The 14,288-nt window shown below is 39.0% G+C and overlaps 1 protein-coding gene across 3 annotated transcripts in view; it reads right to left on the bottom strand.

Annotated features, from left to right (window-relative positions):
- The window catches only part of MANBA (mannosidase beta), a 120,344-nt gene that overhangs the window by 16,415 nt on the left and 89,641 nt on the right, over positions 1-14,288 (bottom strand). For all 3 annotated transcript variants that reach the window (XR_013766329.1, XM_079154683.1, XM_079154682.1), the window contains 3 exons: positions 5,957-6,101; positions 2,174-2,316; positions 1,040-1,297 (listed from right to left, as the gene is read on the bottom strand). Coding sequence is in view for 2 of the 3 variants with exons in the window: in XM_079154683.1 (XP_079010809.1) it covers positions 1,040-1,297; positions 2,174-2,316; positions 5,957-6,101 (546 nt within the window). In the remaining variant the exon portion in view is untranslated. The remainder of the gene's footprint in view (positions 1-1,039; positions 1,298-2,173; positions 2,317-5,956; positions 6,102-14,288) is intronic.

The raw sequence follows: 14,288 nt of genomic DNA, 5'->3' as shown, positions 1-14,288 counted from the left end.
CTCACCCACTTTTTTGACACAGGGTCTCACTAATTTGCTAAATTTGGCCTCAAGCTTTCAATCCTCCTGCCTCAGCCTCCTAAGTTGCTGGGATTACAAGTGTGCGCTACCATGCTGACTATGTCATTCCTTTCATGTCTGTTTGTTCTATCTCAGTTACAGATAACTTAGATTTCATTACGTAAAATTTCCATACCAACCCAAAAAGAACCTATGTTCTCAATTTTCAGGCCTCTTTCAAATAAAACACAGGACTAGTTGTTTTTACATCATTATTTCTAAAGTCAATTTTTAAAATCTTTCTCAATGAATGAAAAGCACATAACAAACTTAAAAGTTATTAAAAATAATCAACTTTCTAGAAAGAGTCTGTCAGTTACTATATGTAGGGGGAAAAGATGGAAAGGTTTTCAATCAACTAGACAGAGTCCAAATTCTCCAGCTGCACAAATTTTCTAACAACACATTCCAATCATTCTATTTTTTACCTGACAATTATAAAGAGATTTGGTGATTAAGCTGCTTTGAAGCAATAAATCAAAGAGAGAGGAGTGATTAATAGACTGTACTTAGGTCAAAATTTGGAGTGTGTTGCCTGGACTCCAAGGCTTCATAGGTTTAGGACCTTGAGCTGGTTGTTTAATTTCTCTGAACAGGTTTTCTTACTCATAAAACACAGAAGATCACACCTCAAGGTTGCTGTGAAAATGAGAGATTATCATGGGACAAAGTACCCAGAGAGAGCCCGGAACCTGGTGGGAGTTAATCAGTGGGGCTGGCTGGAGCCTCCCCTCCCACCACTGAGTACAGCCTCACGCACAAGGGAAGGATGAGGGGCCAGCACAAGCGGCAGAAGCGGAGAACTCCGACAAATCCTGAATTAAAAATAAAGAGACTCATTTGGTCTCTGCTCCCAGCGGGAAGGAGTCTATCTTCCCCAGGTCTCAGGTAAGCTGACTACCAAGAGGGGAACTGGCAAGTGGCAGGATGCAACACACTGGCACCAGAGCAGGGCGCCCCGCCAGGCCACCATGCTTACTGTGATATGGGGCTTGAGGAGGCCCACGGCATCCTTCAGAGAGGACAGGAAGTGATAGTTGGTGGGGCTCTGGTGTCCTCTGTCCATTGAAAGGTAAAAGGAAACCACACAGCTTTGCCGGGTACAATTCCCACATCTCTTCAGCAGTTTATACACTGGTTCCTTATAGAGGGACACAGCCTCTCCAGCTTTAATGACAAGAGGGTTAGTCACAGTGGAGCACAAGGGTTTCAGGGAACTCCATGAATGGATTCTCACCTGGGGAGAAATAAAACAATAAAAAACATTCTTGGTTATTATATTTCTTTAAGAATAATCATGGTAATAATAGCGGGAAGTCAGAATAGCAGAACTGGTTAAGAAACTATGAAACCTAAATGTGAATCCCAGATGCGTTAAGTACTACTTATGTGACCTTGTCACTCCACTTGGCAGTCTCCGTTTCTTCCTATGTAAAATGGGAATAATAACGGCTCTAACTTCACAGATTGGTATGAGAGTTTAAAAAGTAGTCTATGGAAAGGCCTTACCTCTCACGCTGCAAGGATTCTATAAACATGACCTATTTCTAGTGTCCTCCAACTGTTGCCAACAGAGACATGAGCTTCTACCCTTTTTACTTAACCTTGTTTTAAAAACCAAGTTGTTGTTGTTGTTATTTTTCCCTACACACTCACTCTGGATAGTTTTACTGATTTCAATTTTTAAACTATTTTTGTAAAATCTGGACTACTTCTAGCTCCTTGTAATTATAAATAATCTTATATTTACATGGGACTTGATGCTTATATAATCTGATTTCATCTATTTCTTTTATTCACTGTTCATGGAAATCCTTGAAGGATACAGGCTGGTATGATTTTACAAAGGGAGAAATTGACTCACCACCATGTTGAGAGTTTTGCTCAAGGTCATGTAATAAAAATAACAGGGTTTCAACCTGAATACCACATGACTGTGTTCTTACTTGTTCTTCCTCCACGTACAACCCATTTTCTGCTACAGTAGCACTAAAAATATTCTGATACAATTAATTTCTTTTTTTTTATTTGTCCCAAAAGCAATATAACCAAACAACTAAGAAAATAATCTGAAAGTCTTCCTCTTAGGAAAAAAAAAATCCGAATGACTTACGGTGAGTTTCACTTTGGACTCTGTGTGAAAGTCTGACACACCATAGATATAAAATATATCTTGATCCTCAAAGCCTACTGGCAACAGTGGAGCAAAGAAATTTCGAGCAAAGTAATGAAGCATTTTCCACTTTCCTCCAAACTCTGAAAATAATCAAGAGAGTTAAGGGAAGGTAGGGCCAAACAGTCAGAGTCCTTGTGCACACAGTCCAGCTGTGTGTGGCTCATCAGGATTTTCTGGAATAAGCGTGTGAGGGAGTTGACAATGGAGGGAACCCCAGTTTGTTAAGGACTCTGCTCAAGTATTTGGATATCATCTTCATCACATCTGAGTGAGTCAGGCAGTAAGAACTCACTTTCCAAAGGAGGAAGCAGAGGCTTGAGGAGTGAATTCAAACATGCTAGAAGAGGCAGTGTTTTGAGCCTAGACCAGACTCCTAGATAGCACTTACATGCAACTCTGCTTCAACAGCTCAATACCTCAGTGTTCCTTTTTACCACAAACACATGAAGGAGAAGGTTGCATTGGCGTGAATACCTGTTGCAAATATTCATTTATAAGTATTACTTAGAACTCAAAGTTTCCTTTTTCCATAGGCACAAAACCCTCTGAGCAAACCAAATGAAGCACTATGCAAAATATTCAGTGTCAAGGTCAAACTGGAGGAAAACATCCAAATCAATGGCAATTAATAGCAGTTCCTCAAACGTAATCAAAAGCTGTCAAGGGCATGTAAAATTCTGTGTCTCCTTGGCAGGTCTTATAAGCTAAACCCCAAAACTTAATCTTTTAAAATCTTCCTTTCTCAACATTTGTTATTTCAGAATGAAGACCCTTCCCCACAAAGCACTACATTTTCAAATTTCAGAGACATGAAGGAAAAAAGGAAGAGGAAGTTGCCGAGCACAGGGAAGATCTTTCTCAATGATGTAAAAGCATAAGACACATTTAAAATTTGCTAAAAACAGAAAATGAGACTTTTTAGAAAAATACTGTCAATTACTATGTGTGGGGGGAAAAAAGGATGGGGAAGGTTTTTCAATCAGCTAGACAGGTACCAAATTCTGCAACTGCACAATTTTTGTAACAACACATCCCAATCATCCTATTTTTTCTTGGAAATTATAAAGAGATTTTGTGATTAAGCTGCTTTGAAGCAATAAATAAAAGGCAATAGAGTGACTAATAGACTATATTTAAAAAGTCAAAATTAGAGTGTTTCAACCAGGCTCCAATGCTCCCTAGCTACAGAGCCTTGAACTTGCTGCTTAATTCTCTAAACTGATTTTCTCACTTATAAAACACAGATGATAACATTTCAGGGATACTGAGAAAGTCAGAGTAAAGACCACAGAACCCAGTCTGGAACCTAGCACAATCACCAGGGAAGAAATGTCCAAATACATAGCATAAGCAAAAGAAGGACTGAACCAGTCCCTTTGGAGTTTTGCACAATTTCAGTTCTCTATAATCCCAAATGTTAGTATTTTCTCATAGCAACAACTGGCAGGGGGACATGTGGGGTAGAGAAACTTTTCCTATTAGATCTACAAAGTGAACAAGAGCCAGGTGTGGTGGTGCATGCCTGTAATCCTAACAGCTCAGGAGGCTGAAGCAGGAGGATCTCAAATTCAAAGCCAGCCTCACCAACTTAATGAGGGTCTAAGCAACCCTATCTCAAAATAAAAAACAAAAAGGGTTGGGGAAGTGGCTCAGTGGTTAAGTGCCTCTGGGTTCAATCCATGGTACCGAAAATAATAAAATAAAATAAACAAAAACTAACATTTGAAAAGTCCTCTCCTACACAGAAGATGGCTCCTGAGGTAACTATACACTCTGATATGTGATACCCATAACAGGGGAAAGACTGTATGTAAATGGGTGGTTCCAGAAGTCAAAGCCACAAACAGAATATACTCAGGAGAATAAGAATTCAAGCAAAAGGTCTCACTGATACACACTCTATGTTACTAATCAATAATAAAGTTTGGCTAACAGCCTAAAACTGTTATGTGATATAAGGCTTTGTCATTAGCTCTATGACTTTTCAAGTTTATGAATGAAATAAAATGCCCAGGTGGATTTTTTTTTATTTGCAAAATTGTAACTACAAATTGGACTAGTTTTTTAAAGAAATATATTCAAACCTACAGATTCTAAGTAACTATTGAGCCCTTTAAAGTATCACCATTTCAGGTCATAAGAGATGACACAAAACTCCCAGTTGCACCCACTATGAGCAGGGGATTTATTGAGCCGATTTAACAGAATTAAACAGAAGACAAGAAGCTGCCCAGAGCAGGAGCAGATATAGTAGGCATAGTCACAATCTCTCTCTGGTACTGGTAGAGCATCCCTAATCCAAAAATTCAAGCTCCAAAATTTTTCAAAATCTGAAACTTTCTGAGCTCCAGCTCATGATACCACATGAGGAAAATTCCAAACTAACAAAACAAAACACACATAAAATCCAAAATACTTCTGGTCCCAATCACTTCAGATAAGAGATGTTTAATCAGTACCTGTCTTCTCTAAAAAGTACAAGGAGCCCGTGATGCTCTCCATGCAGGAAGGGTCCTTCTGGAATTTAGAAAACACTCTCGCTCTGCCATTATGCTCTTGTACGTGGGGCTACCTACCCTTCCTGAAGACTCATACAAATAATCCACATGCAATCATTTAAAGCAAGATTTATGAAGGTTGCACTCTTAGTTTCTTGAATCAAACTCGGCTTCAGAAGCTCACAGCCCCTTCCACAGATAGCAAGCAGGGTCAGCATCTAAGTGTCGCTGAACAATATCTCTTTGTCCACCTTCCTAGCATCCCAGTTACTGCCCCACAGTCCATGCAATTCTCACTCAAAGCTCTTTTATGTGGTTAGTGCTGATAAAGAGTTTGGTCAGAGAAACCTGATCAAAAATCCAGTTCCCTGTAGGAGTTATTCATTTGGCAATAATAAAGCATGTTTGGAATGAACTCTTTTGGATTTGCATCCATAACCAGTTTAAAAGACTCACCCAGCAAATGGCCTTTTTATTCTCTGGGCTTGCCTCAATTTTGACCCAAACAACTGTTAATATTACAAGTTTAACTTGGCTTCAAATCACCTCTAGTGAAGGCCAAAGATATATTATTCCTCCTTAATTTTTAATGTACCAAAATAGAGAGATTATTCAAACTCAACAGTTCCATGCCTGTCATTTCACCTTTGGATAACTGAACTGGTTCAGCTAGTACTTTACTAACTCCCCTCCCTAAAATTAACAGGGCATAATAAAGATGACTTTATGAACTTAAAGGGAGTCAGAGAAATGGGCACACTAATGCTTAAGTAGTATTTTCAGTCAGAGAAATGGGCACACCAATGCTTGAGTAGTATTATTCCACTTGGTTGAATTCTCCCACACAGCACAAGGGACATTTAAGTTCAGAAGGGATGCTTAAGTTCATTCCCCTTTGGCCCAGGAACTTTCTCTTAAATAAATTCAAAATTCTATGCAATATAATTATAAGACACATTACTGAGGTCTTTGCACATCCCTTACTAGCCTGCTATTGTGACTTTGCAGGATACATAACTCATGGACCACCTCTAGGGCTCTTGGAGAGACAGATCATTAGATGAATGGGGTGGCTGTCCTCCACAGCCTGGGTGGAGAACAGCCTCTCTTGGCCTCACTTCTGCTTGGGTTAATCTGATCCCTCAGGCTCTGAGCTTTCTAATTCCCTCTTCCCACAGGTATTCCTTTCTCTCTCACACACAAAGAACACTGAAAGGCTTACCAAGAGAAGACCAGGAAGGAGCCTGCCAGATGTCATTCAACTGCCAGTACATCGCCCCCATGGTGTGGCCTTTTCCATTTACTATCTCACTGCGACTGCGGAGATAGAATTCAGTTTCCGTTTTGACACACTGGGCCTGCATCACCTGATTCAGAGGAAGAGAAGTCACACTCACAAGTGTTATTGTTTGATGCAGACTGCCTAGATCTGAGAAAATTAGAGGTTTGGGAGTATTATGTTTTGCTTTTTTAAAAATATTTTTAGCTGTAAATGGACACAATATCTTTTATTTTTTTATGTGATGCTGAGAATCAAACCCAGTGCCTCACACATGTTAGGTAAGTGCTTTACCACTGAGTCACAACCCCAGCCCCTATGTTTTGCTTTTTGAACAAATTATATTAGCATTAGAAATACCATTATTGTGCTAGTCCTGGAACTAGTCCCTTAGCACAAGAGAAGCTGGTCCTATAACGGTGGGTTTGTGTGGAGGCTTAGTGTTTGAATTATCATAACAATGTGTGACAGAGGAAATAGGATGGTATGAAGCTTTTTGGCTAATGATAGTGTAGGAAAAGAAGAAATCAAGCACTATTGTTGCAGAGCAAACATGTATATGTCTATATGTCGTCAAACAGTAGGTTTCCTTCATCGTGGATTTAACTAATACATTCTTAGCTTTAAAAAAAAAAAAACTTGTATTAGAAAAAACCCCATAGGAATTATGGGTTGGATATTATCCAAACTCTAACCCCTTTTTCTAGTTCAAACTATTGTTTTTACATCGGGAGTTTGAAAATGTAAGATTTCTTATGAATGTAGTTCCCTCATTATAGCAGAGCAGATGGTAAATTTCAGCAATAAGACAAATAGACTTAGTACTTGTTTAAGAGGCACTGAAGACTTACATGCAGGATTACTGCAGATTGAAAAATGCCAGTCTCCTTTATTGCTGCTATCACTAACAGTGAGTATATCTCATGCTATTAGCTTGGAGTTGTACTCAAAAGGGGCTCATGAATGGGTCATCAGGGAGAACCTAGAGAGATGGTCAGAGCTGTTAAGTTTTCAGTTAGAAAACAGGATGGCCTTGTAGGGCCTAGATTTGTCCCCAGGATGAGAAAAACAATGCATTTACAGTCACTGGAAGACTAAGCCCAGATGCCTTCCCATAGAATCAAAAAAATCTCAAGTGAAACAGGGGGTATTGCAATACCAGATCTTCAACTCTACTACAAAGCAATAGTAACAAAAACGGCATGGTATTGGTACCAAAATAGAAAGGTAGATCAATGGTACAGAATAGAGGACACGGACACAAACCCAAATAAATACAATTTTCTCATACTAGACAAAGGTGCCAAAAATATGCAATGGAGAAAAGATAGCCTCTTCAACAAATGGTGCTGGGAGAATTGGAAATCCATATGCAACAGAATGAAACTAAACCCATATCTCTCACCATGCACGAAACTAAACTCAAAATGGATTAAGGACCTCAGAATCAGACCAGAGACCCTGCAGATTATAGAAGAAAAAGTAGGTCCAAATCTTCACCTTGTTGGTCTAGGACCAGACTTCCTTAACAGGACTCCCATAGCACAAGAAATAAAACCGAGAATCAACCACTGGGATAGATTCAAACTAAAAAGCTTTCTCTCAGCAAAGGAAACTATCAGCAATGTGAAGAAAGAGCCTACAGAGTGGGAGAATATCTTTGCCAATCATACTTCAGATAGAGCACTAATCTCCAGAATCTATAAAGAACTCAAAAAACTCTACTCCAAGAATTCAAATAATCCAGTCAACAAATGGGCTAAGGAAATGAATAGACACTTCACAGAAGAAGATCTACAAGCAATCAACAAACATATGGAAAAATGTTCAACATCTCTAGTAATAAGAGAAATGCAAATCAAAACCACCCTAAGATTCCATCTCACCCCAATTAGAATGGCGATTATCAAGAATACGAGCAACAACAGGTGTTGGCGAGGATGTGGGGAGAAAGGTACACTCATACACTGCTGGTGGGGCTGCAAATTAGTGCAGCCACTCTGGAAAGCAGTGTGGAGATTCCTTAGAAAACTTGGAATGGACCCTCCATTTGACCCAGCTATCCCACTCCTTGGCCTATACCCAAAGGACTTAAAATCTGCATACTACAGAGATACAGCCACATCAATGTTCATAGCTGCTCAATTCACAATAGCCAGACTGTGGAACCAACCTAGATGCCCTTCAATTGATGAGTGGATAAAGAAACTATGGTATATATATACACAATGGAATATTACTCAGCCATGAAGAATGATAAAATTATGGCATTTTCAGGCAAATGGGTGAAATTGGAGAATATCATGCTAAGTGAGATAAGCCAATCTCAAAAAACTAAAGGACAAATGATCTTGCTGATAAGCGGATGAGGACATATAATGGGGGGTAGGAAGGGTTAGCGTTAGGGTTAGGTTTAGGGTTAGGGATAAGGAGGGTGGTAAGAATGGAGGAAGGAAGGACTGTATAGAGGGAAAAGAGGGGTGGGAGGGGTGGCGGGGAAGGGAAAAAAATAACAGAATGAATCAAACAACATTACCCTATGTAAATTTATGATTGCACAAATGGTATGCCTTTACGCCATGTACAAACAGAGAAACAACATGTATCCCATTTGTTTACAATAAAAAAAAAAAAAAGAATCACATCAAAAAAAAAAAAAAAAGAATTTTTCTGGTCACTCAGAGAATTAAACACTTATTTCTTGATACATGTATAGAATTCTGGACATGGTCAATTTCTATATTAATTAAGTACTGCTTTTTCTTAGATATGGCAAAATTCATTTTGCCATGAGATATATACCAAGAATATTTATATTTTAAATATGGAAAATTCTACATTTTTTGGAAATAAATTCTGCAGCTCATGAAAAAAAAAAAAAATCTCAGATAGAACTAAGTGAGCTAGTGAGGAATTATGGGTAAGGTGACTTACTTACATGATCCAGAGCCATAAAACTCCAGAAGGGCGAAGCAAAAAGTAATCATGGTTATTTGATAAATGTTTAATAAGTACCTACGGTATGTATTTTATGCTACTAATGGCAAGTTAAAATAGAAAAGAAAAGAAAGAAAAAGACATAGCCCACCCTCATAGTTACACCCTGTAACTACGTTCCACCTGTTCCTTACAGTCTGTGTAGAAGACAGGCCTTAATCAGAGAATAACACAAATAAAACGTAAACATTAAACAGTCCTAAGCGCTGAGGAGGAGAGGCGCACAGTGTTATGTGCTCACACAGTAGGGTAAAAAGGCTTAGTTGAAGAGTGAGTATTGGCCTTAAAGAAGATAAGACAATGCATGGAGAGAGGTAAGAGTGCACAGGTTGTCGGCCAAGAACTGAAGGAGGGCTAAGGTAGACTGAGCACACAAAGCCGGGGTGGGGGAGGAGGCGGGGGAAACGAGAGAGGCTGGTGACAGTGCAGGGTCCAGACCAAGGAAGGCCATGGAAAGCAGGAGAAAAGTTTGGTGCATCCTAAAACCAATGGGAAGTCACTGAAAGCTTTTAGGTTAAAAGGTCATTTGACCAATTTTCATTTCCGAAAGATGACTCACCACTAAGTGGAGAATGAACTGCAAGTGGGCTAGAGTGGATTTAGGGAGAACATGTAGAAAGTTATTTATTCAAAGCTTCCAGGCAAGAGATGATGTTAGCTCTGAGCAGATAAAGAAATGCCCTGCTCACTCAGGGACCAGACAGTGGGACCACAGCAATGAGAGCTACAAAGTATGCTGTAAGAAAAGTAAAAATCTCACGAAGCAAGCAACACTGGTGTCCCCTCAGAATGCCCCCAGGATACAGTTTGAATATGCAAGTCTAAAAATAAGTCAGAGGGGATGAAATAGAAAGTAGGCCTAAGAATTTTTCTCTGCCAGTCAAGTTACTCCACAATTACACACAGGATCTCTAGCCAAGTTCCTTGTAAAAATATCAATCTTGTCTGAACTCAACCAAAAAAGAGAGTTATCTACTTCAAAGCCTAGCTAGCTAGGCATAGGGAAATCAAATCCCTCAAGCAAGTATCCATGTTTGTTGAGTTATTGTACCAAAGCAGTGTTATAGAGTAACTTCTAGAAAGTTCAATGAAGATGAGGCAGTCATGAAATGAAATCTCAGTAAAGACAATCAGTGGGCTGCACTGAATATCAATCTATGCCCACTACATATATTACCCTGCATCAGCATGGAAAGCAATCTTTATTTTTGTTTTCAAGATTTAGTACAATCTGAACACATTTAAATCACTCTATGAGTCTCCAAATAATGTCACCATTAACCAAAATAAAAGTATTTTATAGGCACAAAATCAGTCACCAATGCAGTGCACACACTGAAGGCCCTGAATGACTACAGTCTATTTCATATCCCAAAGTTCTTGAAAAAGCAGCCATTGCTTGATGGACTGTGTGTGAAGGGATCACTAGAGAAGAAGCAGAGGAAATCCTTATTATACTGGTGAGTAACAAAAAGGGGAGAAAGGATTCTGGTCATCACTACTGTAGAAGCTGCTGGCCCAGACCTGCAGGCTTCACCCAGGAATGAATGGCACCATCATAGCACAGAATTCCACAACTCCCAGGACCCAACGTATTCCCAAAGACTAGGTCATTCCTGATGTACCAAAGAGGAAAGAGAACCTGCAGCACTTGGAGAATAACCCTCAGGAACTTGGTTCAGCCTTGATTTATGAGTTACAATAGGGAAGAAGGGGCGCTTAGGACAGGGTTTCTTTCCTTGGATTCAGATTTACCAAGTAAGGGGAAAAGGAGAAAAGTGAAGCAGAATTCTGATATGGCAACAAAATATCAGTGTACACCAGAGTAAGTCATTAAGCCATCCATTTCAGGCAAAAGCCAAAACTTCCAGGACAAAGCAATAACTTATCAAGAAACTAGCTCATGCTTAGTTGGATCTAAACTAGCTATCTTCCTGATGGACTTGGTAATGGTACGTTATATTTTCTATTTCTTCATGGTAAATTTAATCTATTTTTCTCAGGGCAAAATATGATAAGAACCAAATTATTTATCTGTGTCTAAATTCTTTTCCAATCTTTGTTATATATTACAGTTCACATACATCTAATTGCTCTGCTCTCACTTAATTTGGACATATGTATGTTTCCATGCTTTGGCACTTTGTGTTTCAAATGGTTATATAGTTATAGCATAGTTTGATTAATCATCCTTTGAATATTAGGAATTAGGAAAACTGGTTTCCTGGTTTTTTTTTTTTTTTTCTAAATATAAGAGCTAAAAATGTTTTTCTCTGATAAGTGGATGCTGATACATAACTGGGGGGCAGGAGGGAGTAAGGGAAGAATGGAGGATATTGGATTATGCAGAGGGAAATTAGGGGTGGGGAGAAGGTAGGGGGAAGGAAAGATAATGGAATAAGACAAATACCATTATCCTACGTATGTGTGTGATTACACAAATGGTGTGACTCTACTTGGTGTATAACCAAAGAAATGAAAAGTTGTATTCCATTTGTGTACAATGAATCAAAATGCGCTCTATTTCATGTATAACCAAATAGAACAAACAATAAAATAAGTAAATAAATAAATAAATATAAAGGCTAAGAATATTTACTGTTCGTATTAAATTTTCCCTTCTTGTATTGTCTCTTTGAATGATAATATGGCAAAATTTAACATTCTTGTTCTATATTGCTATACTATATTTCAGACAAGATGTTGCCATTAACTGGCAGCAACCAGGCTGAACTTGGCTCCCGACAGGTATTAAGTGGCCCACATGGTCTGTTTTCTTGTTGGTGGTGGTGTTTATTGTCTTAAGTCAGGGTCAGTGGTCAGTGCACCCCATTTTGCCATAACCCTCAATAATCATACTTTCATCCATTTAAATTATCTGCCAGTTTTCGGTACCTAAGTCATATCAATTTTCATAACTATCTGCAAGATATAAATATTTAGTTCTGTTCATCCATTCTAACACTAATCTCCTCAACTGTAATTTACCTTTTCTAGCTTCATAGGTAAATATCATTAATCCCTTTGAATTTTCAAACTTTAAAAACTTTTAAAATGCATGCAGGACTCCTAACCCTTGCTAGTAGTGGAAGGGAAGTTTCACTGCTAATGTCCCCTAAGAGCCTATTACACCTGAATCTAGTGTGAAGGAGGATAATGAAGGCTCTTAAGCACCTCAGGCTCTAGCATAGTGTGGCACACTCCTCTTACAGATGCTACCATGCCAAAAACATGGATCTGAGTCTACCCAAACCAGTTAGTAACAGTGAGGTGTAATGAATGACGCACACTGCTATGGTTTGGATAGAGGTCCCTGTGTTAAATGCTTGAAATCCAGCTTATCACTATTGGGAGATGATGGAAACTTTAAAAGGTGGGGCCTAGTAGATCTTGAGGTCATTGGCCTCTTTGATCTAGCAGGAATGACCCAGGATTTTGAGTTCTTCTCTGGAATTGTGGGTGGGCACTAGAATGAGGTGTCATGATGGTGCCATTCATTGCCTGTGTGGGGCCTGGCAAAGGGGACTGTGGAACCCTGGTCTCTCTCTCTCTCTCTTTTTTTAAAATATTTTTTGTTATAAATGGACATGATACCTTTATTTTATTTATTTTTATGTGGTGCTGATGATCGAACCCAATGCTTCACACATGCTAGGCAAGTACTCTACCACTGAGCTATAGCCTTAGTCCCAAACCCTGGTTTCTTTCTGTCCCTTTTTTACTTCCCGGCTTATATAAAGTAGTTTTGCTCTACCATGTGCTTCTACCATGATGTGCTGCAACATGCCCAAAGCAATAAGACCAACTGATCATAGAATGAAACCTCCAAAACTATGAGCCAAAATGAACTTTTCTCTTTTTAAGTTGATTACCTCAAGTATTGCCAAAGCAATAAGGTCCACAAATCATGGAATAAAACCTCTAAAACTGTGAGCCAAAATAAACTTTTCTTTTTATAAGCTGATTATCTCAGGTTATTCATTATTGTGATGGAAAGTTGACTAACAAAATTGATACTGAGAAGTGGGGCAGCCATTGCTGCACTTGAGATGATGGCCTTTGGAATTGGTTTACGGAATGAATTTGGAGAAGTTTGGAGGAATAGGTTAGAAAAATCCTAGAATGCTATAAGCAGAACTTAAAAGTCAATTTTTTTTTTCCTATTTCATTTACTAGTAAGTTTATTTACCAACAAATTTCACTTACTTATAAATCCACTAATTTATTTATGTAAATAAATCATTACTATTTATGGTCTTTATTTCACTTAATATAATTTTGTATAATCTGGTGCTGGGCATTGAAGTCAGGACCTCACACTCACTAAGCAAACACTCTACCACTGCTACATCCCCAACCCTTCATACATTTCTTTTTAAAATTTTTTTGTTTTATTTTTATAGATTGCATTTTGATTCACTGTACACAAATGGGGTACAACTTTTCGTTTCTATGGTTGTACACGATTTAGATTCACACCATTCATGCAATCATACATGAGCATAGATAGGGTAATGAGTTTGTCTCATTCCACCATTTTTCATATCCCCGCCCCACTCCCTCTCAAACAGTCAATTCTCTTAGGGCTTAGGAGACCAGAATGCTGAGAGGAATATGACAGTAAAGGCTGTACTGATGAGATTTGGGATTTGAGAATTCTATTGGGAACTGGACTAATGGTCACACTTGTTACACCAGGGCAAAGAACTTGAATGCATTTTGCCCATGATCTGAAACTTTGTGGGAGACTGATCTTGTAGGTACAGACTAGTTTATCTGGCAGAGAAAATTTCAAAGCAGTAAATCACTCAGGCTGTGACATGGGTATTGCTGGCTGCTTTTGGCCATTGAAAACAAGGAGAAACAAGGAACAGAGCAAAAATTTTCGAAAAATTTGAAGGCTGGCCAGAAAACAAGCACTCATAATGCTTCAGCCAAGGGAAATACAGTTAGTAAGCTAAGTGCTTTGCACGGGAATGATAGGAAAGATGCCTTGAGGACATCTCAGGCAAGGGTCCACCCATCATAGGCTTACAGATGCAGAAGAGCAAATTCAGCTCAAAGGCTTTCCAAGTAAGAGTTTTTTGAGAAGATCCCGGGGTGCCCTGCTCATTCAAGTGTGCCTGGGCCAGCAAAGCACTCAGAGACAGCTCAACCATGGTGCAAGCAGACCCAAGTATACCTTGTGTCAGCAGAAAGACTTAGCACCTTCCATGTTATGCTGATTTTCCATGTTATGCTGACTCAAGAAGTCATGGAGGCTTCCACTGAGATTTCA

The sequence above is a fragment of the Sciurus vulgaris genome (assembly GCF_902686455.1).
Source record: "Sciurus vulgaris genome assembly, chromosome: 9".
NCBI lineage: Eukaryota > Metazoa > Chordata > Mammalia > Rodentia > Sciuridae > Sciurus > Sciurus vulgaris.
This window is presented reverse-complemented; position numbering and strand designations above follow the sequence as displayed.